We start from the raw sequence: 27,726 nt of genomic DNA, 5'->3' as shown, positions 1-27,726 counted from the left end.
TAATTACAGTTTCCTTCTACAATGTTGAAATGAGCTTCTCTGTCTTTGTTGAAGAGCCAAGGATCTTTATTACCAGTGTTATAAATGAATTTACAGAAAATTGGGTAAAATAATCTTTTGCATATTTATGGTATATGTAAATATATGTGAATATATACATATATATATATATATATATATATATATGACAGAGTATATTAAAACCAGGCTTTACTTTTTTCTACCAGTAATCAATTTCACAGCTAAGTAGTTTTGATTTTGTTTTTTGCTGCAAATCTGTCTACTCTGTAAGCAACACCATAAGAATGTATGCAATCTTTCATAGTGCCAGTGCTGAAAGCTTTTATGGAATGTTGTTATTTTCATTTGTTGAGATCTGTACATTTCCCTCCACTGACACAAATTCTGAGTCTTGGTCAAATTTTCCTATTTGGGGAAAGTGGGAGAGCGGTAATTACAAAATATATGCCATCGTATTTAAGTATTATTGTTTTCTGCATTTTATTTTTTCTCTTTCCAACACGATGAATGTTTTACTTATTATTTTTTGCTTGATATGACTAATACATACTCTCTGTAAAAAAAAATCAGACATTGACCTCTAAAGCCCAGAAAGTAAATGTCCTCTCTAATACTGCTGTATGCATTAACTCCTCTTAATAGTTTAAGATACATTCTTTTAGATTTTTTCTATGCATATTATAACATTGATGCATGTATGTTCTTTTACAAAATAATTGTAATTGTGCTAGTTATGCTATTCTTCAACTTGTTCCGCCTTCTCTGCACTTAACTATGTATCTTGGCATGTATTCATGCTGATAAATACAAATCACACACTTTACCAGATGCATAGGATTTCATTGCATGGTTGTATTATAGTTTTTTTTTTTAATCCATTGGTGGACATTTAAGTTGTTTCTATCTTTTTCTCTATTTAGAAACAATGCTGGGCTAGACAGTGTGGCTCATGCCTGTAATCCTAGTACTCTGAGAAGTTGAAGCAAAAGGATTGCTGGAGCCCAGGAGTTCAAGAGTAGCCTGGGTGACATGGCAAGATCTTGTCTTCTTTAAAAATAAAATGTTTAAAAAAGAAACAATGCTGAAAACAATTCCCTAGAAATAAATTTTGGGACACTTAAGCATTTTTATTGGATAAATTCCTAGAATTGAAATCAGTAGATGAAAGAATGTGAACCTTTCACATTTAAATGGCTATCACTAAATGGCCTCCCAGATAGGTGACACCAACTTGCACCATCTCCCAATAGCAAATAATCATATCTGTTTCCCCTCTTTTCCTGTCAGCACTTATTTTCAAGTGTCTGTGACATGGTTATAAATATTTGAAAATGGGTGGGTGTATTAGTCTGCTCAGGCTACCATAACAAGATACCATAGACTGGGTGGCTTAAACAACAGACATTCATTTTCTGGAAGTCTAAGATTAAGGTGCTGGCAGAGTTGGTTTCTGGTGAGGCCTCTCTCCTTGGTTTGCAGATAGCCATCTTCTCACCTCTGTCCTCACATGATCTTTTGTCTGTGCACATGCATCCCTGGTCTCTCTTTTTCTTCTTATAAGGACACCAGTCTTATTGGATTAGGGCTCCACCTTCATGGTCTTATTTAACCTTAATTCTGTCCCGAAAGGCCTTATGTCTGAATATAACCACATTCAGGGTTAGGGCTTCAACATTTGAGTTTTGGAAAGACACAATTCAGCCCATAACAGCAGGTAAAATGTAAATTGAAAAACTCTGTGGAGCAGATGGAAATGTTGAGCCAGCTGAAATAATGAGTGCAGCTTAATGATCACATCATCTCAGGTGACTTTGCTCGGTTAAACCAGAGGAGCAGAATACTAACACTGATTTTTTTTTTTGTCTTGTACAGTTGAATTCTATATTTCAGGACAGTGAATTTTCTCTTGCTAATCTGGAAACCCAAGTTAAAAGCAGGTACGTGAATGACATTTACTGTGGGTCAAATGGCAGTTTGAGGGCATTTTGGGTCTGTTCCTATCTGGAGGGATTTCCTATGTTTATGTCTGAGATTTAGGGCTACCACATGTTTAGTTGCATCTTTTTTCCTGAGTAGGTTCTCTTTGGCATGAGGAAAAAAATTGTTTTACTATTGTAGGGCATGAAGTCAGTAGGAGAATAAAACAAAAGAAAATCAATAGAAGTTGTGCAGTTAGACTGTTACCTCTAATGCCCCTTTCATCTCTAAGATTCTATGATTCTGTGGCTTAGACAAAAATCATGCCTTGAAATGCTATGGATGGACAATGCATGAGGATTTATACAGCCTCTTAATTTAAAACGATTCACTTTCAGAAATGGGAAATTCCAAAGTCAACTTGAAATGTCTAAAGCAAGAATGTTGACTAGTCCAAGATTTGCTTGGGGCACAAATTTCGAAAAGTGATTGCAGTGAAATGGGCAGGCACTGAGTAGTATCATGGAAACTATGGCAAAGGCAATTGCCTACCTGGGAAATATTCTCTGTATTCTTTCCCTGCACATACACTAGTCCTCTGTAAAGGGACACCTGGCAGAAGCTCTTTGAAAAATAGGCATGGCTGTGTTCAGCCATGGTAAACTGATTTTTAAAACATAAAATGCTACTGCCTGTCTTCTGTACACTGGGACTTTGGTTTCCCTTACATATTTGAGTATAAATTATAAATTATTAATCAAGTATTAATTCATACAAGTATTAATAGGTTCAAGAAGATTCATATAAATGAATGGAGGTAAACCTATGGTAGGTTATTGTCTTAATCAGTTTTGAGTTACTATAACAAAAGTACTACAAACTAGATGGCTTAAACCACAGAAATTTATTGCTCACAGTTTCAGAGACTGGGAAGTCCAAGATCAAGGGTTGGAAGGTTCAGTGTCTGGTGATTGCCCTCTTCTTGTTGTGTCCTCAAGTGGCAGAGAGCAGAGAGAGAGAAAGCTCTCCTCTCTCTTCTTATAAGGGCACTGTTTCAGAAAAATTCAAATTTTTCTCTCCACTGTCATACCAACACAACAATCACCATAGGAGACTTCTACGACCAAATGTGTGGGGATTTCCCCCCAACACACCAAGCAGCTGACACTAGTTGGTTGTCCTCTACTTCAATTCTATTCTGGTGCTATCCTCTCAAAGATGGCTTCAGATCTCACAGGTCCCCAAGACTGCCCCTAACCCCAGACACCAATCAAAAGTCCAGGCCTCTGGAACTTCTGACTAACTGACTTCAACTTGGGGCTCCCATGACACCCTCTTTGAATTTGATTAATTTGCTAGAGTGACTCACAGAACTCAGGGAAACACTTATGTTTATTGGTTTATTATAAAGAATACTGCAGAAGATACAAATGAAGAGATGTGTAAGGCGAGGTAAGGGACAAGGGGCATGGAGCTTCTGTGATCTCCCTGGGTGCACCACACTCCAGGAACCTCCATGTGTTGAGCTGTTGGGAAGTTCTCCAAACCCAGTCTTCTTGAGACTTTATGGAAACATCATTATGTCAGCATTCCTTTTCCGAGTCTCATATGAGGCAAGACTCTGTCTGGAGAGGGTCTTAAGACTCACCATCAGAAAGGTGAAGAAAGATTAGAGTTCTGCCTTGGGGCAGGTGAAAAGAGGGTGGGAGAAGATCAGAGAGATTCTGTTTGCTGAAGCCAGCTTCTGAGGCCTAGCACACCCAACATTATAACAAAAGACTGTAACAAAGGCTATGGGAGTTATGAGCCAAGAACTGTGGATGAAAACATATGTGTACACACACACACACACACACACACACACACACACACACCCCACCACCACCACCATCACCACCACAGGCACTGATCCCATTTATGAGAGCTCCACCTTCATGATCTAATTACCCCTCAAAGGCCCCACCTCCTAATATCATCACATAGGGGAATGGGCTTCAACGTCGAATTTTGGTCGGACACAAACATTCAGTCCATAACTTACTAAAAGAAAACTAGAGATGTCTGCAGGTATACAACATTCTTTTTAAAAACTGTGCCTATTATGTTTTCTTATTATAAAAGTTATATGTGACCATTGTAAAATCTTAGAGCTTTACAGAAATATATATGTAACATGGATAGTAAAAATCTCTGAATACTTGCCTTCCCCCACCCTTCAAAGAACTCCTGTTAATGGCTTATTTTATTGATTTCTCTAGATTTGTTTTCCTGTATTTACTAAGAGAATAAGATTTTCCTCCACATACTGCTGGACAACTTTCTTTTCATGCTTTGTAATAAACACCATGTATGCCTTTTCAGGCCAATACATGCAGATATAGTTCATTTGTTTTAATGACAGTATAGAATTCTTTATATATTATTTTATATCGTGTGCCATGATGTTTTCCTCCAATTATCTAATGATGGACAGTTGAGTAATTTCCACTTGTTTGTACATTTTATGCACTTTTGCTGTTACCATTATGGAATAGATTTCTGGATGCAGGGTTACTAAGTCAAAGGTTTGCTACCATTTTGGTGTGCACATAATAAGCAAGCCCATTGGAAGTGTTCCTCTGGAGCCTCAGCATTATTTGAATTTCAAGCTGGGAAGAGTCTACCGTTCTGCCTCAGAGTTGCCTTTCTCCTGATTTTGTGCCCTGTATACTTGGTACTATATTTCATTTTCCTATACTTTTGTAATGCTTTTGATACAGGGACATTTCAGAGGAAGCGACGGTCATGGATCGAGCTATTGTAAGTAATTTTTCAGAATGAATCTACTTGTGACCTATCCTATGCCTGATTAGATGTAAGTCAATATCTCTTCCACCCAAGTGTGTATTACCAGGCGAGGTTCTGTTGTGACAACTGGGGGTCAAATTACATTACTTCCTTTGAGATTTGCACAAAAAGCCATCAAGAAAACCATCTCCTGCTTTTCTGCACTATCCATTTGGCAGCTTTTTGAGGCACATTTTCTGGTCTACAGGAGTGTGGAATGACTTGGGGACTGTAAATGGTAAATGAATTTCTTAGTTGTAGATGTCTTGTAAAAAAGCCTAGCTCTTCTAAGAGTGACACAATTGTTTGCAAGACTGGCATTCACACAACAAATCTACCCTCTATTTGTCCAGATTTGAAGCCAGAGTGTGATAAAACTATCTCCCATCATCCTTGCCCCAATTCTCAGTTCTTGTTGCACTGCCTCAAAACTTTACAATAGCACACGCTAAAATGAATAGCAAGCACACAGCTTTCCAGATACTTAAGTTTGACTTAAATATTTTGATGATACAATCAAGCCCACAGTACAGGGGCCAGGTGCAATGACTCACATCTGTAATCCCAGAGATTTGGGAGGCCGAAGTGGGAGAATCGCTTGAGGCCAGGAGTTCAAGATCAGTCTGAGCAACATAGAGAGACCCCATCTCTACAAAAAATAATTTAAAAATATTAGCTGGGCATAGTGATGCATTTCTGTAGTCCCAGCTACTCAGGAGGCTGAGGTGTGAGGATCACATGAGCCCAGATTTCAAGGCTGCACTGAATTATGATTGCACCACTGCACTCCAGCCTTGGTGATAGAGCAAGATCCTGTCTCTTAAAAAACAAAAAGCCTGTAGTGCATTCCAAATTATCCATTGACATTAAAAATATTTTTGGTAAATAGCTGAGTCAGAAATTTTGCTGTAACACATTATAGATAACATAACTAAAATTCCTGTCAATAACAGGTGTAAAATCCTTTTGGTGATAATGGTCAAGCTGCCTGGGTTGGAACTCCTGCTTTCCCACTTCCTGCCTATGAGAACTTGGGCAACTTAATTAACTTTTCCGTGCCACAGTTTCCTCATCTGTAAGATGAGGGCTGTTGGAAGGATAAAGTGAGATAATCTATGCTAAGTATTTAGCACAGGGCTTAGAACATAGTAAATGTTTGATAGCATTTACGATTGTCAACAGCATGTTAATATCTAGATCCAGAAGGCTTAGATTCTGCTCCCAGTTCTGTGACTTGTCAGCTGTGTGGTACTGGGCAGACCATTTAACTTCTCTGTGACTCAGATTCCTCATGTAGTAAACAGGGTGACAATCCCTGCATTGCCCACCCTACAGGGTTGGTGTGAGTAGTAAATGCATTGATGTTTTTAAAGGTATTTTGTAGATGGCCATGGGTTACATAAATGTAAAGCATAATTATATAATTGTTGTTAACAATAAGCCCTGTATTCAGTTGTGACATTTGTTTAAAGATTTCAGTGACTATGAAATTTTCTTTTACATTAGCTGGAACAGAGAGAAGGACAAGAAATGGCTACGATTTCCTATGTACCATACAGGTAGGAACTGAGTTTATTAATAGCTGGCACATTTAGTTCTGATTTTCCTTCCATTCAATTCCATATGTATGGCCAGATGGCCAAAGTTGTCAGGAGATCAAAGTACCCAACGATTATTTCACAGATGCTGTAATTAGGCCCTTGCCTTCACGAAATATGTTGTTTCAGTTGGTCATGGCACAGCCTAGCAGCCAGCCTGCTGTCGCTTTGCAATGAAGAGAAAATGGGGTGGTCATAATCTGGGTCGGGGGAGTGAAGTGTTTGCTGTGGTCAAAAAGGTCCACGAAATACTTGACAGAGAAGTTGGAAACAACAACAACATGGAAAGTAGCTTCAATTCTGTTCAGACTCGTGGTCCAGCTCCTCCCAGAATGCTGGCTATTGTTAATGCGTTTGATGCACATCAGGAAGAACACATAGCCAAAGAAGACCGATGAAGAGGTCTTTGAAATGGAGTAGAGGGTCTGTTGCAAGCAGGAGGAGAGGTTTAAAATGAAGACTCCTCTGCGGACTGGAAAGATGAAAGCTGAGAAGAGATAGGCCCCAAAGGAAGGAGGTAGGATGAGCAGGGACTTCACCAAATATGGATCAGGGGAGGGGAAGACATCACTTAGATTAGACATAGAGAGCAGTTTTGAGCAAGTACAGGTATGTCTAACTTGCAGCTGGCAGGACACTTAGTAAATATGTTCTTCAACAAGCTGTATCTACAAATGGAAATGGAAGAAAGATATAGGTAAGTTTTTAAAATCCTAAATGTGCTTCTTAATGGAATATTAGAGGAATTCAGAATATTTGAGGATCTTGCTATAGAGGATAGAGGATGAAGTCAAGGACAGCCCTAACCTTTCATCAGTGATCTTTTAGTGGACATGAAGACTGAGTCTTTGTGACCATGGGAAACGTTATCTCCCTGAGGCTGAGTTCCATCATCTGTATTATGGGAATAATAATAGCATTACCTCATACGGTCGTTGTGAGAATAAAGTGAATAAGAACATGTGGAGGAAGAGCTTCACAAATGTTAGCTACTGTCATTATCATTATCATCATTATTACTTATTATAGAAGTGAGCCTTCTTCAGAACACTTCTTTATAGACTAATTGAGCATCATATGCCTATTTGCCCTATTTTCGTAATGATGGATAAATTGGAGACCAGGAGAATAAAAGGTTCTATCTGAAATAATAAATCCTGAGAACTCCATCTTCTCTCTTAATTATTACAAACTCAAGGCTAGCAATTTCAGCACAATGCACACATTACTGACCATTCTTTTGAAAGTAGATTTTGCATTGTCTGTTTTGGATAGGAGAAAATTTTTTATCAGAACATTTCAGTATGCTGTCTTCCATCACTTCTTAAGATTGTCCACTTAATAGCTGTAAAATGTTTGACATTTATGAACTACCAATTAAATCAGTGGTACAGAATTTCAGCACTGCAGGTGAAGTTGCACTTCGTTGACATAACTCCAACAATCTTTCTTTTTTATTCTGCTTTGTAGCTGTGTTTGTCAGGTCATCATAAAAGCCAGCTCTTCCTTAGCATCCTCTGAATTGATTAGCAAAATCAAAAGTAAAATACATGGCAACTTCACGCATGGAAACTTCACACAGGATCAATTGATGTTATTAGTAAACTCTGAATACGTTGCAGTGAAAAAACTAGGTAATTTTTTTGGGGGTGGCTATTGCAGTACGAATTTACTTCTTTTATTACAAAAGTCATAATGTATGCCTGGTTAAGGATTCTGAGTTCTGAAAGGAGAGAAGTCATCTTTATGTCCCTTTCCATATTCTTGGTACCCACTTGATCTGATGACCTTTCTACCTTTAAGAACTTATGGAAGAACAGAGTGCTGGAGGAGTTACCAAAGTCTCTGGTCAGCTCTGGGTATTAGCAATGGTCAGTCCATCAATAGAATGGGAGAGTTTTCTCTCTTGCATAAATACCCAGAGACTTAAAGAGCTTCCTCATTAACACACAATAGATGCCCAATAGATTCTTGCTAATTTATTGATTGATTCAGCCATATTGTTCATCTTGGCAAGTGATCTGGATACTGTCCCAGATTTCTATCATGGACATTCTCTGATTAGCAAAGCTTTACTGGTAAAAGTGAAAGGCTAAAAGGTCACTCCACCTCCTTCCCAGTGCAGCTTTGTTCCTTTTTCCCAACAGGCTGCTGTAGAAATTATTGAACTCACATAGCTCTAATGCCAGATAACACACACAGGCATCAGAATGCACAGTCCGTGGCAATAGATTAAGTATCAGAGGGCAGCCTGTGATGGTGCAGGGGTGAGAGTGAAATGGAGGGCAGAAACGTGTTGAAGCCACAGGCAGAGCCCACCACGTACATGACACTAACAAATGTGTCCTAAGAGTGAGAGGAAGGCACCTTTCACCCTCACTCAGAATGGAGACTGAGATGGCTGAGCAAAGCTGGCTGGGCCACTTCTCACACCACTCTCTCAACACTTGAGAAAGATTTCCAGAATCAGGGTCATGAAACTCAGAGAGTGCTCAGTAAAAACTGGGAACTTATCATATAGACTTAGCCCAGGTCACATTTCCCTTCATGTGACAGCCAAACCTTGCCTTAGCAGCTGTCTGTGGAAGTTTGCCCTGTCCCTCAGCACCAACATCAAAAACAGAGCCCCAGGCTTCCTGCAGTGGCTTACGTCTATAATCTCAGCACTTAAGGAGGATCACTTAAGCTCAAGAGTTCGAGACCACCCCGGGCAACAAAGCAAGACTCTGTCTCTACAAAAATAAAAAAATTAGCTGGACTTGGTGATGCACACCTGTAATGCCAGCTATTCAAGAGGCTGAGGCAGGAGGATCACTTGAGGCCAGGATATTGAGGCTACAGTGAGCCATGATCACACCACTGCACTCCAGCCTGAGTGGCACAGTGAAACCTCATATAACAAACAAACAAAACAGACCTCCCCTGTCTATATTGATAATTTCAGATACACTGAGTTTACTAAAACAAAATCCATCCCAGAGTCCATTAAGAAGGGGGCCATTCCAGAGAGAGAAGTTGGCTTACAGTCTCGTCTTCGGACATAAAACTGATAACTGTGGGTATCTCAGAAGCTGGGCAATTGGTAGGTGGGGACTTTTGACTTTTGACTCTACGCTCCAATGTGTGGCTTGAATTTTTTCAATGCATATGTATTGTTTTAAAAACAAGACAAAACAATGTCAGGTGAGGTGGCTCACACCTATAATCCCAGATCTTTGGGAGGCTGAGATGGGAAGGTTTCTTGAGGCCAGGAGTTTCAGACCAGCCTCTATAACATAGCAAGAAGCCGTCTCTACAAAAAATTTTAGAAAAGCCTCTCTCATCAATTGTCTGTTTTAATGAAAAGGATTAAATATGTAGTTATTTTGGGTGGTTTATTATTAAAAAAAAACACTCCATGTAATGATATTTTCAATAAGTCCTGGTCCAAATGGCAAGGTAGAAAAAGTTTTCTTTTTAATTTGCTGATCTTTACGTGCAGCATAATAATAACATTCATAATAATATATAATATATTACTATAATATATTGTTATATAGTAATATTAATAATGGATGTTCGTAATACTTTTCAGTGACTCTTGCCCTTTAAAATGTGCATGCATTTTCTCTGTAGAGCCTGGAAACTGCGAAGCCGATGAAACAGTCTCTAAATACAAAGGGACATATAAGTGGCTATTAACCAACCCTACAGAGACAGCCCAAACTAGATGCATAAAAAATGAGGATGGAAACGCCACAAGAATCTGGTATGTACAGGCCAAGTTCTAATTGCTAATTTAGATACACAAAGATCTGCTTAATTGGGGACATGTTTCTATGTCATTTGTCTGAGCGTGCTCCCTTCCTCCATCTCTAGTGCCAATCTTTCTGTCTATTACCTTTTGGACCTGTTTAAACATACACATGCAACATAATAAGAAAAATTTTCAAGGAGACAAAAGGTAAAAGTTACCCATCATCCCAGAAGAAAATTTAAGAAGACAAAAGAGAAAAATTCACCCATACCCCCACTGCCTGAACAAAGCTGTTTTTAGGTTGGCATGTATTTTTTTCATCTAGCCTTTCTCTGTATGCCTTTAAATTTTATGTAGTGGTAATCACTGTCCTCATATCAATAATGCAATTTACCCTTCCATTCAATGGTTTATCAAACATTTTCCATGTTTTATATTCATGATCTTAATGTTCATTTTAAAAAAAACGACCTTGGAAACTATCTAGTTGATGGGCCATAGTAATTTACTAAATCACTCTTCTATTGTTGACTTTATCATTTTCCTTTTTAAAATCATCAGCCCTCTTTTCTTACTCTCTGCTGTTCATGGTTTATGCCATTAACTTAAGTGGGCAAGACTAGAGGGGCAGCAGGTTTTGACAGAGGCTAAAAAGCCCTCTTTTAGAAAGCAACTTCAAGGACTTTCCTTTTCCTCCCTGTGTCTAATCAGTCGGCAAGTCCTGCAGCTTTGACGGTCCTAGTCAGAGCCCACATCTAGCCTTTCCTTTCCAACCCCACTGCCACTACCTTGGTGCAAGCCTGTATTGCCCACTCTTAGAGCAGTCTCCTTGCCATCTAACTGCACAGTACACCTTACCCGCTCCACCAACTGTATCCCACGCTGCTGCCAGCATGATTTTCCTGAAGTATGGCTGCCATCATGCCACCGTCCTGCTCCAGTTTGACATTGCCTCAAGAATTAAGTCCAAACCCCTCAGTATAGTCCATCAGACCATGGGCTTCCTCTCCTGCTGTCTCACTCAGTATTCTCCCTCCCTTTACCATACACTCCAGTCAAAAAGGCCATTTGTTGTTCTGAGCTCAATGAGTGCTTCCTAGTGTCTCTTTGTCTGCTTGTGCTGTTTACTCTTCTTGGGGTTGAGGATAGAGGTTATTCTCTACCTCTGTCCTTTCTACCTTGTCCTCCAAGCTCAAATGCTGAAAGTAACATCTCTTTCCTTGGTGGTTTGGTAGACTCAGTTTTGTTTTTACAGCTTTTCATCTTATATTTGCCCTAAGTTTCGAGTAGTTACATTTAGAGTTTTAAACCCCCTAATTACAAACTCCTTGAGGGATGGATGAAACCCTGCCCTGTTTGTCTGTGCTACCTATTAACATTCCTAGAACAGAATGGGTGCTCAATAAATGTGTTAGCTGACTTGAAATGAACTGGTTTGAATTGGGTGAGGCATGGGGGAGGGTAGATGATGAAGGAAAATGGGCTGTGGAGGACTCTATACTAATTGTTTTGAGTGAGTTAATATGCTGAGATAAAGACCACATTCCAACAGGAATTTCCCCTTTAAAAAGGGTAAGAAGGGATAGTGAGAGTAAAGAGTCATGTCTAGAGGGGCAGCATTTCTGCCTTGACTCTTGATCAGCAGAACATTGCCATACCCCATTCTCAGCTCCCTTGCCTGTTTATCCACCCCCTCTTCCCCCTTCCCACATGTTGATCCTAGATTCACTTGCTCCCTAATAGCAAAATTGCTTCATTTCACAAAGTAGTACTGGGCTCCCACCTTTGCTCTCTATGCCAGGAGGCTGGGGACAGGCGAAGAGAAGGCATGCCAAGGATACACCCATTCCGTTACCATTTGCTTTAAGACTATCTTTGCCTCATCCTCTGATGAGAAAGCTCTTTCCTCTCTGTTTCAGTTTTATCAGCATCAACACGGGCAAATCTCAGTGGGAAAAGCCAAAGTTTAAACAATGCAAATTGCTTCAAGAACTTCCTGACAAGATTGTGGATCTTGCTAATATTACCATAAGTGATGGTAAGATTGTTCTGTACCTATAAGACAAATTATGGAACTTCAATTACTTTGCCTACTTGACCTCAAACCAAAGACAGCATAGGCAAACCTCACTTAGGAAAATCTACCTTATGAAAATCCAATTTCAGAACCAAGGTGATTAATGTTGGTAAGGTGGTGATGGGGCATGAGATGTTAGGACTATCAGTGTTTCAGTGATTTTTGTTTCTTTTTGTTTTATACATTTTTTTTTTGAGACCGAGTTTAGCTCTTGTTGCCCAGGCTGAAGTTCAATGGCATGATCTCGGGTCACTGCAACCTCTGCCTCCCAGGTCCAAGCAATTCTCCTGCCTCAGCCTCCTGAGTAGCTGGGATTACAGGTGCATGCCACCATGCCTGGCTAACTTTTTTTATTTTTAGTAGAGGCAGGGTTTCACCATGTTGGTCAGGCTGGTCTCAAACTCCTGACCTCATGATCCACCTGCCTTGGCCTCCCAAAGTGCTGGGATTACAGGCATGAGCCACTGCGCCTGGGCTTATTTTACTTTTTTGGCTAATTACTGTTTTTATTTATTTTAATTTAAAAAATTTAATAGGCAATACTTCACTGAGTTCAATATTCAAAACACAAAAAGAGTATATGTAAAACATCTCTCTCCCACTGCTGACCTCATCCATTCAGTCACTATCCATAGAGACATTTTATGCATTCATAATGACATGTATATGTATATATACACATACACTTTCCCTCACTTTTTGTACACAAACTGGAGCATGCTATACACACTATTCTTCACCTTGCTTTTTTCTCTTAACAGTATATTGCAGAGATTATTAAATATAAATATATATAAATTTATAAATTTATTGTGTATAAATATATATAATCTCAGTATATAAAGAGTTTCCTCATTCTTTTTTTCCCCCTCTGCATTGTATTATACCACAATAAATGTGCCACAATTTAGTTATTTAACCTCTTGCATGTGGATGAGTATTTAGGTTGTTAGTAACATTTTTCTTTGAAAACATGACTGTACAACTATTTTTGTGTTTTTTTTTATTGTAGGGAAAATAGTATAACAGACTTTAAAAGACTCACATTTTTGATGTTTATATAAGATGCCTTAGAGATGGCATTGTCTAAGCAGCTAATATAGAAGGTTGCATTTCTTTCAAAAATAAATTGTAGACCATGTTAGCTTTTATTTTGGTTTGTGACACTGTTAGCATATTTCATATTATGAGGTAAAAGAGATTCAAAATAAAGAGTATCTCTTTAAAATAAAAACCCCACTGCTTCAAAGAATATTACACATATGTCACAATTTTGAGAAAGAAGGGTATACCTAAAGCATAAATCCTTGAACGTGGAATTGCTGGGTCAGTCATACTTTTGATTGTGTCAAAATGCTCTCTGTAATAGTTACAAGATTTTAGATTCCCATTTGCAAGGTATTAAAAGTACCTTTTTCACAGCTCCTTCATCAACACAGCATTTTGTTATCAGACTTCTGGATCTTTTTGTGATTTGATAAGCAGAGATCGATATCTCAATATAGTTTAGATACTTTTTAATGGAGATGTTCACATATCATAAAATTCACTGATTTAATGTGTACAATTTAGTGGGTTTTTTTAAAGCGTATTCACTAGGTTGTGCAACCATCATCACTAATTCCAGAATATTTCTTCACCCCAAAAAGAAACCCTGTACTCATTAGCAGTCTCTCCATTTCTCCCCGACCCCAGCTCTGGGCAATCACTAATCTACTTTTTGTCTCTATGAATTGTGCCTATTTGGGGCATTTCATATTTCTGAGGTTCATCTAATGTTGTAGCATGTATCATTGCTTCATTCATTTTTATGGCTATATTATATTCCATTATATAGATATACCACATTTTGCTTATTAACTCATCAGTTGATGGACATTTCTTTTCCACCTTTTGGCTATTATTAAAAATCTGGCTATGCACATTTATGTACAGATTTTGTGTAGACATACGTTTTCAATTTTCTTGGGTATACATTGAAGAGTAGAATTGCTAGGTCATATGGTAACCCTATGATTAGCTTTTTGAGGAACTTCAAAACTGTTTTCCACAGCAGTTGTGCCATTCTACATCTTTGCCAACTCTGTATGAAGGTTCCAATTTCTTCACATCCTTGTAAAAACTTACTATTATTGTCTGTGTTTTAGATTATGGCTGGTAGTAATGCCCCCCAGAACACCTTTATTCCTGATTTTAGTAATTTGTGTCTTCACTTTTTTTTATCTTGCTCAGTCTAGCTAAAAGTTTTTTTAAAATTTTGTTAATTTTTATAGACTTTATTTTTTAGAGCAGTTTTAGAATCACAGCAAAACTGAGCAGAAAGTACAGAGCTCCAGCATACACCCTCCCTCAACCACATGCACAGACTCCCTCGCCATCAATATTCCCCACCAGAGTGGTACATTTGTTACAATAGAATCTACACTGACACATTGTTATCACCAGTAGTTCATAGTTTTAGTGTTCAGTCTTCCTGTTGTACATTCTGTGGGTTTGGACAAATGTATAATGACATGAATCCACCATTACAGTGTCATATGGGATATTTTCACTACTCTAAAAGTCCTCTATCGTCCACTTATTCATCCCTCCTTCCTCCCAACCCCTGGCAATCACTGATCTTTCTACCATCTCTGTGTTTTTGTTTTTTCCAGAAGACCATATAGTTGGAATCTTACAATATGCAGTCTTTTCAGATTGGCTTTTTTCACTTAGTTATGTGCATTTAAATTTCTTCCATGTGTTTTCATGGCTTGGCAGCTCATTTCTTCTCAGCACTGAATAATATTCCATTGTCTGGATGTACCACAGTTTATTTACTCATTCACCTACTGAAGGACGTCTTGGTTGCTTCCAAGTTCTGTTAACTATGAATACAGCTACTATAAACATCTGTGTGCAGGTTTTTGTATGGATGTTAAGTGTTCAACTCATTTGGGTGAAGAACAAAAGGTGTGGTTGTTGGATTATATGATAAGAGTATGTTTAGTGTTGTAAGAAGCTGCCAAATTGCCTTCCAAAGTGCTGTACCATTTTGCATTCTCATCAGCAATGGGAGTTCCTATTGTTTCACATCCTTTCCAGCATTTAGCGTTGTCAGTGTTTTAGATTTTGGCTATTCTAATAGGTATGTAGTGGTATCTCATTGTTGCTTAAATTTGCAATTCCTTAATGACATGTGTTGTTGAATAGTTTTTCATATGCGCATTTGCCATCTTTATGTCTCCTTTGGTGAGGCATATACTATAGGCTGAATGTTTGTGTGCCTCAAAAATTCATACGTTGAGATTCTAACCCCAATGTGATGGCATTTGGAGATAAGGTCTTTAGGAGGTGATTAGGTCATGAGGGTGGAGCCTTCATGAGTGAGATTAGTGCCCTAATAAAAGAAGCCCCAGAGAGCTTCTTTGCCCCTTTCACCATGTGAGGTTACAGTGAAAAAAATGGAGGTCTATGAGCCAGGAAATGATCTCTCACCAGACATTGAATCTGTTCCTCATAGACAACTTGCTAGACATGACTCTATTACATAAAATGGGTCCCTCCCATAGTGAAATGTCAGAAATTGAGGAACAGGCATTCCAGTACCTCGTAGAAGGGCCAGGGAATTGGCCTTGAGGCAGTGAACTTCTCAGACCTGTTTTCCTTACAGAGGATGCAAGTTTGAGATCCTTGCTGAGGACTATCTAGAAGAATTAGAAAAGCGAACACAGCTCTGATGATTTCTAGATCAGAAACCAAGAGTCAGGGCAATAGGAAATGTTACAGCTTGAAGGGAGTGGGCAGAAAGACAGAGGGTTTGTGTTTCATGCTGACCTCCCTCCTTCTGAGTGACACATTTTCTTTAGACATGCTAATAGAATTTTTTCTTGTGGAAGAAAAAGTTAACAAACAGTCATAACAACAACAGAATTGTTATTGGGATTTTTAGAAAATTGACTGTGAGAAGTCATTTTATATATAGAAAACTACCATGGAGTTAAAGAACAGTTGGATGATGATTGTAATGTATATGACTGAAAAGTAAATTACTGAGTTTATTATCTTTGGAAGAATCCTTCTATTCTACTTGTCAATTAGGGGCTTAATGAACAATGAATACAATATAAAAGAAAGAAAAATGTATTCACGTTGAAACAATTTATTTTCTTTTGCTTTCAATCTTGCTGACAAGCTTAGATATCTTGGTTGAAGAAAAACTCTTCAGCTCTCGCACTTAAATGCTCATTTTTCTTAATTCTTTAACATCACAGAGTTAGAAAAGGTACCATTATTTCAAAGTTTTTTGGGTTCTCTTCTGTGGTCAATGTTTGTTACCTCCATGATAGTAAAGATGCATCAGGCTCTAGCGACATTGACTAGAACTTTTCACAAAACTCTCTCCTGAGGACTATGTAGAAGAATTAGAAAAGCAAACACATTCCACCATCAGGGCAGGATAGTGAGTGCTTAAGAGAAAGCAGTGGAATTCCCAGGAGGTCAGGTAGGAAGACTGCAAAGCACAGCTGTTCCAACCCCAACATGGTGGAGAAAAGGGCCAAAGGCAAAGATGCTATAAAAAGTGATATTGAAGAGCTCAAGCTTTGGAGTAAGCACTAGGTTAGAATATTTCAATGTTTTAACTTCTTAATCTATATAAAAGGGATAATGTGAGTCCTTTCATGACTAATATGAAGGTTATTGTGATGAATAGACGAGAAAATTCACATATAATGCCTTGCTGTTGTATCCTGTCTCCAAAATGCCCACCAACTCATTTCCTCCTTGTCAATTGGGAGTTGAATCAGGGCTGGCTTGTGACTGCTTAGCCCAGTAGAATTTGGAAGAAATGGCTTTGCCAATGATGGGACTAACTTTTAAGGGGACTGGAAGTTTCTGCATCCTTTCTCTTGGTACACTCTCATTTGAGATGCTTCCTCAGAACCAGCCACCATGCTGTAAGAAGTTCAAACAGTGGTGTGCTGAAAAATATTTAACAACAAGCTCTACCCAAGGAAGGTACTGATTTGTAGCTTTTGCCAGTTTTCATGATATAATACTGTCTCCTCCATGGCTGAATACAAACTACAATGTAATGTATAGTCACTGAACTATAAAGTTGGTAAAAGATGTATGCACAGATACAGTAGATATGTAAATAATCACAAGAGCATAGATTAGTAAAATGTAGCAAAATAATTGGGAAGTGAAGTGTTTTGAGTATCATCATTTTAAAGTATAATTTATGCAACTATAGGCTTATATAATTTAATTTTTAATAATGGCCATGTTTAACAACTAGCTCACAAAATTCCTGAAAATTTAACAATTGGTTCTCACCAGCTGGTACAAGCTGGCTCCAGTACATCACAAGCCAGACCCAGCACACTACTGAGCCCACACCACTGGGGGAGGCCATGTGTAGGGAGTACAGCCAACAGCCCAACTGACCAGTCAGCATCAATTGCCAGACACGTGAGTTAGCCCTCTTGAACATCCAGCCCAGATTAGCCTTCTGATGTGTTCAGCCTCAGCTGCTATCTGACTTCAACTGTATGAGACACTCCAAGTGAGTATGCTCAACTGAGCCTAGTTAACACACAGAACCATGAAGGATAATAATAAATTGTTGCTTTAAGCCATTAAGTTTTAGGGTGATTTGTTATGCTGCAATAGATAACCTGGAACGGCTCATAGAAATTGCTCAGTAAATAGCAGATATTATTATTTGAAATGTTGCAATTACTGACAGATTAACTGTAACAGTATTTCAAGGAATGAGGATCAATTTATTCTGCAACAAATAAAGGAGGAGTCCCTTTATTGCTTTTGCTTGGGGACCAGGAATTTTTACACGATGAGTGTAATTTAGCTTGAATTTTCCTTAAAAACTGTATAACTCCAGAGAAAAAGTCTATAATCACTTTTCACAGTATAGTTAGTCTCCTATTGGCCTGCAGTTTACTTTCATTCTGCCACAGCAGGGACTACGTGAAAGTGAAATTGCACCACTGAAGCCCAAAATCATGACGAGGCAGCTCTTGCTATTCCATTTTCAACAGTCTGAGCAATTTAGTAAGAGCAGTAGAAAGTTCTGTGACTGAACTCACTATCTTTTTCTATCATCCCTAGTCTTCATATTTTCTCAGTTTCTTTAACTTACCAGAAGATAGATGTTAACTGGGACAAAATATTAATTCAGAAACAATTACAACCTTGTTCAATCACCTCTCTTCCTCCCATCTCCTCAGGGATAACTCTGTCTTTGCTAGCTCAGTTCCTATGTGATCCTTTATTGGACAAATTGAGGTAATGGCTGGGGGGGTGGAATTGAGAGGATCTCAGTTATGATTGCTTATTTTACATTGATGAGGACAGAAAGTTGTTTGCAGAAAAAAAAGAAGAGAATAAAGAAAGAATGTAAGGAGGAAGAGGAGAAGGCAAAAGGTAGTGTGTGTAGGCTTTTGAAGGTGTTAAGTTGTGGGGAGCTTGGGGTAGGAGAAATTTGAGGAGGCACAACTATGCAGATCATTGAAAGAGAGGGAGGAAGAGAAATACAGAGAGAGAAGAGATGAATTTTATGCTGAATTATTTTGTTTTCTGAAACAGGTTGATTTTTGTAATATAACCTGGGTTAAGTGTGTTATGATTGTTAGCTCTCTCTGGAATTTTTCTTAACAAATTGTATTTTTTTGAATATTTTCCTTTATATTTTGGTTATTGGACTTGAATGTGATTGCTTTAAGTTAGGAAGACACCGCAAGAAAGCTCAGCTTTATATGTGTTCTATTGAACTAAAATCTAATTTTGCTGTATTCGTTTAACAAAGCTCTTCACTTTAAAAGTGGGTCATGATTCAAACAAAACAACTATTTAGAAGAAGCATTTATGAGACAGGAACTTTTGGGCACTGACAGGATATTTGATGATTTTAAATATTATTGCTAATATTTAAATTTAATTTTAATTGTTATTGTGGTTGTGACATGTAAAAATCCTTTATTTTGGAGATACATACTGAAGTATTTATGAATAAAATTATATCATGTCCAGGACTCAGTTTGAAATAACCTGAGGTTGGGGAAAAGGTGAGTGAGAGTGTAGATAAAATGAGATTAGCCATTTGTTAACTTGTTGAAGTTGGGTGATTCATGAGGAACATGGAAATTCATTATGCTATTATTTCTACTTTTGTGTATGCTTGCAAATTTCCATAATAAAACGTGAAGAAAAAAGCGAGTGAGTTAATATCTATTGTTCTTACTCTCTGGAAAATCTAAATTAACTACTTTTTATTACGATGTAGTCCATATCTGCTTTTTTTCTGTGGTTTGATGGTTCTTGACAGGAAAATGTAACCACCACCCTTAATTATGAAAACATAGACTGACTGTTTGCTGATATTTGAGTATAAGATGGGATCTACTTAACACAATCCAATACTCAAAAGTCTCAATTTAATTAGAATAAAATTTCAAGATAATTCTTCAGGGACAAAAAGATTTCCCTGTACATTTGAAAAAGGATTTAATGAATGAAAACTTTTTAATCAATAAAAACTTGACTTACGTTCTACTTTCTGGGATTACACCTATTGTAGAAACAAAGGGCCAACATTTTCTTTCTGTAAACGTGTTACCTTGGTAAGTATTCTCATCTCACCCTCTTTACTCTTTAAAGGGAAGGAAGCACACCAGAATGGCAGAAGACTAAGTCATGCAGCTTTTATGTCTCAACTTTCTTTCCCCAGAGAATGCTGAGGATGTTGCAGAGCACATTTTAAATTTGGTAAATGAATCCCCATCCCTGGATAAAGAAGAGACAAAGATCATTGTTTCTAAAGTATCAGATATTTCACAATGTGATGAAATAAGTATGAACCTAACCCACATTATATTACAAATAATCAACGTTGTTTTGGAAAAGCAAAACGATTCAGCCTCTGATCTGCATGAAGTTAGTAATGAGTAAGTATTAATACTTTGGGGAAAGACATTATTTCTTAAGATTTAAAATGCAGTTAGCCCTCTGTATCTGTGCATTCTGCATTTGTGAATTCAAACAACCACAGATTGAAAATATCCTTAAAAAAAATCTTGTGTTGATACTGAACAAGTACAGACTTTTTTCTCATCATTATTCCCTAAAAAATACAGTATAACAACTATTTACATAGCATTTGCATTGTATTAGGCATTATAAGTAATCTAGAGATTAAAATATACAATGATGTACATAGGCTATATGAAAATACTACCCCATTTTATATCAGGGACTTAAGCATCCATGGATTTTTGCATCCATGGGAATCCTGGAACAGATCCCCCCAAAATATGAATGGACGACTGTATATATTATCAATTTCTTGGCATACAGTCATCATCGATTTTAAAAGTCAGGTAGTTACACATTGAAAGCTCAGTTAGTACAATGCAATGGGGTCACTTTACTCAAATATTCATTGTGAAAGGATGTATTTGAATTCTAATTGAATCTTAGTGACAGCAAGTTTTAAAGTAAACAGTTACCCCAAGCCAAACCCCCAGTCTATTACCTCAACCTTTGTGCTCCCTCAGTGTTCTTAATGTGTATAAAATGTATCCAACCAGTGTTAAAGTGAAAAACTCGAGAATAGTACCAGTTACCTCCCTCTAACTCACAGCCAATCAATAACCAACTCTTGTATGTGGCATTGTACACCCACTTATAAAATCCCTTAAATATTCCAGTGCAATTCATTTACTTCTCTTCATCTCCACCACCACCACCACCCTATTCCTAGTCCTAGTTCTCTCACCAAACTGTCTACAATAACCTCCTAAATGGTCTCTCTGCCTCCATTCTTGACCCTCTATGGGTCATCTTCTACATAGCACCCAGAGTAATCTTTTAATGCATATATCAGATCATGTCCTTATCTTGCTTTTAAAACCACTCAGTGGCTTTCCATTACACATAGAATAAAATCCAAACTTCTTATAAAGTCCTACGAGGCCCTGCAGGGTCTCGCTTACATGTAACAATTTCATTAATTTTCACAACAATATTTTGAGATGAGTGTAATATTACTTCTGACTTTGCAGGTGAGGAAACTAAAGCTAAGTGAGATTACTGTATTTGCCCGCACAGTTAGATATGAGAGGAGCTAAGATTTAGACGTCAACTTGTCTGATTCCAAAGCCGGTGCTCTTATTTAATAATTCCTAAGTGATATAAAGATAGTGATTAAAATGCAAAGAAAAGTCTTGCAATGAGGAAATCTTGTAAGGAGGGTGGGTTTTACTTTTAAGGGGTAGGATGCTCTTCTCCATCTGTGGTTTCTTGCAGAATTCTGAGGACAATTGAGCATGCTGGTCACAAGATGGAGTTTTCTGGACAGAGAGCAAATCTGACGGTGGCTGGGCTGGCTTTGGCTGTGCTGCGGATGGATCACACATTTGATGGCATGGCCTTCAGCATTCACTCCTATGAAGAAGGCACAGACCCTGAGGTGAGTGCAGCTCAGGGAACCGAAAGCCAATCAGCCAAGCACTGTTTCAAGTCGTCATTTATTTACTCCTTGGGAGACAGAGAGGGCACTCTGTTAAGGTTTTAATCTTCAGGGGACCTTATGGAAGTACAAACATCCCAGGGAAGATTCATATATAATCTTTAGTAGGCTAACACCTTGGTTGGAATGGTGTCTGTGAATTGTGCAATGATTGGCTCTGTGACCCCAAATTATCTCAAATGTCAGTTTATTCTTGGCCACCGTTTATGGAAAACATTATATGTTGGACATTGTGCTACTGTCTCCTTTGTATAGATAAGGAAACAGAAGTAATTTGCCGAAGAACACATAGTCTAATGGCTAAGCCAGAATTCAAACCTGTGTTTGTCTGACTTTAAAGCCTGGGCCCTTTCCACCATATCATACTACCTTAGCCTTTGACAGGTTATAGGCTGCCAATTCTGCTCAAGACAATTTCGGAGATCAGATTTTTTTTTTACAATTAAAAACTAATAAAATTTTCATATAAGAAAATGCACAAATCCTAAGTATACACCCTCTGCATTTTGACAAATGTATACATCTATGTAATCCAAGTCTCTATTAAGATATGGAATGTTGGCCAGGTACAGTGCCACACCTGTAATCCCAGCACTTTGTGAGGTCAAGGTGGGAGGAACACTTGAGCCCAGGAGTTTGAGACCAGCCTGGACAATATAGTGAAACCCTATCTCTACAAAAAATAAAAAAAATGGCCAGGCACAGTGGCGCGTGCCTGTGGTCAAGATACATGAGAAGCTTAGGCGGGAGGATCACTTGAGACCAGGAGATCAAGGCTGCAGTGAGCCATGACTGCACCACTGCATTCCAGCCTATGCAACAGAGCAAGATTCTGTATTTTAAAAAAGATCTAGAATATTACTATCATCTCTGAAAGCCCCTGGTGCCCTTTGCAAGTCAATCTCTGAAACTACTGCCTGCAGTGCCAATCATCGTTCTTATGTTTTGCCATCATAGTTTTTCCTGTTCTAGAACATTATATAAATGAAATCTTATAATATGTACTCTCTTTTATAAGGCTTCTTTCATGTAGCATAATGGTTTTTCTTTGAGTCATCCTTTTGTTTCAGTAGTTTGTTCGTTTATATTGCTGAATGCTATTCCATCGAATGGGTATACCACAGATTCCTTGTATATTCTCCTCTTGATGGACATTTGGAATGTTTCCAGTTTGGCTATTATGGATAATCCTGCTATGAACCTTTGTGTATAAGTCTTCATGTGGGCATATGTTTTTGTATGTTTTCGATAAACACCTAGGAATGGAATTGCTGGCACATAGGTATATGTTTATTATTTCTTATTTTTTTTTTTTATTTTTTAAGATGGGATCTCGCTCTGGCATCCAGGCTGGAGTGTGGTGGCACAATCTCTGTTCACTGCAAGCTCTGCCTCCCAGATTCAAGTGATTCTCCTGCCTCAGCCTACCAAATAGCTGGGACTACAGGCACTCGCTGCTACGCCCAGCTAATTTTTGTATATTTAGTAGAAACTGGGTTTCACCATGTTGACCAGACCAGTCTCGAACTCCTGGCCTCAAGTGATCCACCTGCCTCAGCCTCCCAAAATGCTGGGATTACAGGCATAAGCCACCTCACCCGGCCTGTAGGTATATATTTAAATGTATTAGAAACTGTCATAGTGTTTTCGAGAGTCGTAAATGATGTGGAGTAATTTTTCATGTTCATATTAGTTATTCGTATATCTTTGGTGAAGTCTCTGTTAAAATCTTTTGCCCATTTTTAAATTGGGTAGTTTTCTTTTTTTATTGCAATAGTTTTTGGGATACAGTTGGTTTTGTGTTACATAGGTAAGTTGTTCAGTGGTGATTTCTGAGATTTTATTGTACTCGTCACCTGAGTAGCGTACTCTGTACCCAATATGTAGTCTTTTATTCTTTACCCCCTACCACCCTTTCCCTTGAGTCTCCAAAATCCATTATATCATTCTTATACTTTTGTGTCCTCATAGCTTAGCTTCTACTTATAAATGAGAATGTATGATATTTGGTTTTCCATTCCTTAGTTATTTTACTTAGAATAATGGCCTCTATCTCCATCCAAATTCCTGCAAAAGACATGATTTCATTCCTTTTTATGGCTGAGTAGTATTCTATGGTGTATATATACCACATTTTCTTTATCCACTTGTTTGTTTGATGGAAACTTAGGTTGGCTCCATATCTTTGCAGCTGTTAATTGTGCTGCTTTAAACATGTGTGTGCATGTGCCTTTTTCATATAATGACTTCTTTTCCTTTGGGTAGATACCCAGTAGTGGGATTGTTAGATGGAATGGTAGTTCTAAGTTTAGTTCTTTAAGGAATCTCCATACTGTTTTCCATAGTGGTTGTAATAATTTATATTCCCACCAACTGTATAAAAGTGTTTCCTTTTCACCACATCTATGCCAACATCTATTGTTTTTTGACTTTCTAATTATGGCCATTCTTTCAGGAGTAAGGTGGTATCTCATGGTGGTTTTAATTTGCATTTCCCTGTTGATTAAGGATGTTGAACATTTTTTCATGTTTGTTGGCTATTTGTCTATCTTCTTTTGAGAGTTGTTTATGCATGTCCTTTGCCCACTTTTTGATAGGATCATTTGTTTTTTTTCTTGCTGATTTGTTTGAGTGCCTTGTAGATTCTGGATACTAGTCCTTTGTCAGATGCATAGTTTGCAAATGTTTTCTCCCACTCTGTGGATTACCTGTTGCCTCTGCTGATTATTTCTTTTGTTGCACCGAAGCTTTTTAGTTTAATTTGATCCCATTTATTTCTTTATGTTTGTGCATTTGCTTTTGGGGTCTTAGTCATGAATTCTTTGCCTAGACCAATGTCCAGAAGAGTTTTTTCCAATGTTATCTTCTAGAATTTTTATGGCTTCAGGTCTTACATTTAAGTCTTCGATCCATCTTGAGTTGATTTTTGTGTAATTCAAGGGATGGTGATCCAGTTTCATTTTTCTCCATGTGGCTTACCAATTGTCCCAGCACCATTTGTGGAACAGGGTGTCCTTTCTCCACTTTATGTTTTCATTTGCTTTGTCAAAGATCAGTTGGCTGTAAATATTTGGCTTTATTTCTGGGTTTTCTATTCTGTTCCCTTGGTCTAATTACCTACTTTTATACCAATACCATGCTGTTTTGGTAACTATAGCCTTGCAGTATAATTTGAAGTTGGGTAATATGATGCCTCCAGATTTGTTCTTTTTGCTTAGAATTGCTTTGGCTATGTGGGCCTTTTCTGTTTCTGTAAGAATTTTAGAATTTTTTTCTAGTTCCATAAGAATGATGATGGTATTTTGGTGGGAATTGCATTATGTGTAGATTGCTTTTGGCAATATGGTCATTTTCACAACATTGATTCTTTCCATCCATGAGCATGGGATGTGTTTCCATTTGTGTCATTTATGATTTCTTTCAGCAGTGCTTTCTAGTTTTTGTTGTAGAGATCTTTCACCTCCTTGGTTAAGTTTATTCCTAGGTGTTTTATTTTATTTTATTTTGCAGCTGTTGTAAAAACTATTGAGTTCTTGATTTGATTCTCAGCTTGGTCGATGTTGGTGTATAGCAGTGCTGCTGATTTGTGTACATTGATTTTGTAACCTGAGACTTTACTGAATTCATTTATCAGATGTAGGAGCTTTTTGGATGAGTCTTTATGGTTTTCTAGATATACGTTCATATCACTGGTGAACAGCAACAGCTTGACTTCCTGTTTTCCAGTTTGGATGCCCTTTCTTTCTTTCTCCTGTCTGATTGCTGTGACTAGGACCTCCAGTACCAAGTTGAATAGAAATGGTAAAAGTGAGCATCCCTTTTATTACTGAGTTGAAAAGTGTTCTTTACATATTCTGGATACAAGCAATTTATCAGATAAATGTTTTGAAAATGTTTTCCTTATGGCTTGCCAATCTATTTTGTCAATAATATCTTTTGATGAGTAGTTTTTCACTTTCTTATTTTTTATTTTTTAACTTTTTTGGAGTGTGGGTCTCACTCTTTCACCCAGACTGGAATGCAGTGTCTTGAACACAGCTCACTGCAGCCTTGACCTCCTGAGCTCAAGCTATCCTCCTGCCTCAGTCTCATGTGTACCTGGGACCACAGGCACACACCATCATGCCTGACTAATTTTTTAATTTTTTGTAGAGGTGGGCCTCTCACTTTGTTGCCCAGGCTGGTCTCGAAGTCGTGGGCTCAGGCAATCCCCCTGCCTTGGCCTATTAAAGTGCTGGGATTACAGGCATGTGTCACCATGCTCACCAAAATTTTTTAATATTCATGAAGTCTAATTTATAGTTCTGTTTTCTTTTATGAATAATGATATATGACTTGTCTAGGATATCTTTGTCTATCAGGAAGTCATGGAGACATTCTCTTATTCTTTTCTTTAGAAGCTTTATGATTTTAGCTTTTATGTTTAGAACTTGATCAATTGATTTATGTATTGCATGAGGTAGGAGTTGAGGATTATTTTTGTTTTATGTAGTTATCTAGTATTTCCAGCACTATTTATGGAAAATACCTTTCCTTCCCCATTGGCTTGCTTTGATACCCTTGACGAAAAGTCAAATAGTTGTATAAATAGTTGTATAAATGTAAGGCTATTTCTGGGCTTTCCTATTATGTTCTGTTTTGTTGTTGTTGTTGTTCTTGTTCTTGTTTGTAAGCTCTATGTTATTACCAGGTCGCCTTGGTTCCTGAAGTGTTGAAGTCAGGTAGTGTGAGTACTTCAACATTGTTGCTTTTCAAGATAGCTTTGGCTATTCTAAGCCTTTTACATGTCCGTATAAATTTTTGAATCTGCTGATCAATTTGTATAAAAAACCTGCTGAGATTATGGTTGAGATTGAGTTGAAGCTACTGGCCAATTTTGGGAGAAATGATTTGTTAGTAATATTGAGTCTTCTAATCTAGGAACATTTATTTAGTTCTATTTAAATTACTCTCAGCAATCTTTTGTAGTTTAAGTGGGGAGATATTGCATGCATTTTGATAAATTTATTCCTAAGTATTTTGAAAATGGAATAGTTTAAAACTAGATATTCCAATTATTTGCTGCCATTATATAAAAATGCAATTGATTATATATGAAATATATACTATTATTTATATTATATGCTATATATATATACACACACACATTTTGTTTCTTATTCACTTGCTAAATTCACTTATTGCTTCTAGAAATTGTTTTAGAGATTCCTTAGAACTTTCTATGTAAGCCAACATTATCTGACAATAGAGAGTTTTATTTATTCTTTACTGATCTTTATTCCTTTTATTTCTTTTTGGGGGCCTATTCTGATGTTTAATACTTCCAATAAAATGTTGAATGGAAGTGGTTAAAGTGGGCATCCTTGTCTTATTTTTAATACTAGGAAAAAAGTATTCACTATTTTACCATTACAGTGATATTACCGGTGTTTCTGTTTTGTTTTTTAAAGTTGTCCTTTATTTGATTGAGGTAGTTACCTTCTATTCTTAGTTTCCTGAAAAAAATTGTTGTTGAATTTTGTCAAAAGCTCTTTCTGTACCTCTTGAAGTAATCATCTGTCTTTCATCTTTATTCTCTTAATTTGATGAATTACATTGATTTTAAAATATTAAGCCAATCTTGCATTCCCAGAAGAAACCCTACTGGTCAGGTCATGATGTATCATAATGTTTTTATCTTGCTATTTTCTGCCTGCTAATGTTTTGTGAAGTATTTTTGCCCTTACATTCATGAAGAGTGTTGGTCCGAAATTTTCTTTTTTTGTGTGATTTGTTTGTCAGACTTTAGAAAGGTTTTGGCAATATCATAAAAGTGAGTTGGGAAATAGTCCCTCTTCTACTTTCAGAAAGAGTTTGTGTAACATTGCTGTTATTCATTGAATGCTTTATAGGGTTCACTAGGAAACCCTCTGGGTCTGAAATTTCTTTTTTTTTTCTTTTTTATTATTATTATACTTTAAGTTCTGGGATACATGTACAGATCGTGCAGGATTGTTACATAGGTATACACATGCCATGGATT

At 37.6% G+C, this 27,726-nt stretch overlaps 1 protein-coding gene across 1 annotated transcript in view; it reads left to right on the top strand.

Moving 5' to 3' along the window:
• The window catches only part of ADGRG4 (adhesion G protein-coupled receptor G4), a 153,343-nt gene that overhangs the window by 88,685 nt on the left and 36,932 nt on the right, over window positions 1-27,726 (top strand). The window contains exons 5-13 of the mRNA XM_012472323.2: window positions 10-104; window positions 1,894-1,958; window positions 4,698-4,737; window positions 6,271-6,323; window positions 7,833-7,996; window positions 9,978-10,110; window positions 12,018-12,136; window positions 19,905-20,121; window positions 21,482-21,644. Of these exons, the coding sequence (XP_012327746.2) occupies window positions 10-104; window positions 1,894-1,958; window positions 4,698-4,737; window positions 6,271-6,323; window positions 7,833-7,996; window positions 9,978-10,110; window positions 12,018-12,136; window positions 19,905-20,121; window positions 21,482-21,644 (1,049 nt within the window). The remainder of the gene's footprint in view (window positions 1-9; window positions 105-1,893; window positions 1,959-4,697; window positions 4,738-6,270; window positions 6,324-7,832; window positions 7,997-9,977; window positions 10,111-12,017; window positions 12,137-19,904; window positions 20,122-21,481; window positions 21,645-27,726) is intronic.

This window comes from Aotus nancymaae, unplaced genomic scaffold (genome assembly GCF_030222135.1).
Source record: "Aotus nancymaae isolate 86718 unplaced genomic scaffold, 86718_ANA_hifiasm-v0.15.2.pri h1tg000004l, whole genome shotgun sequence".
Taxonomy (NCBI): Eukaryota; Metazoa; Chordata; class Mammalia; order Primates; family Aotidae; genus Aotus; species Aotus nancymaae.
This window is presented reverse-complemented; position numbering and strand designations above follow the sequence as displayed.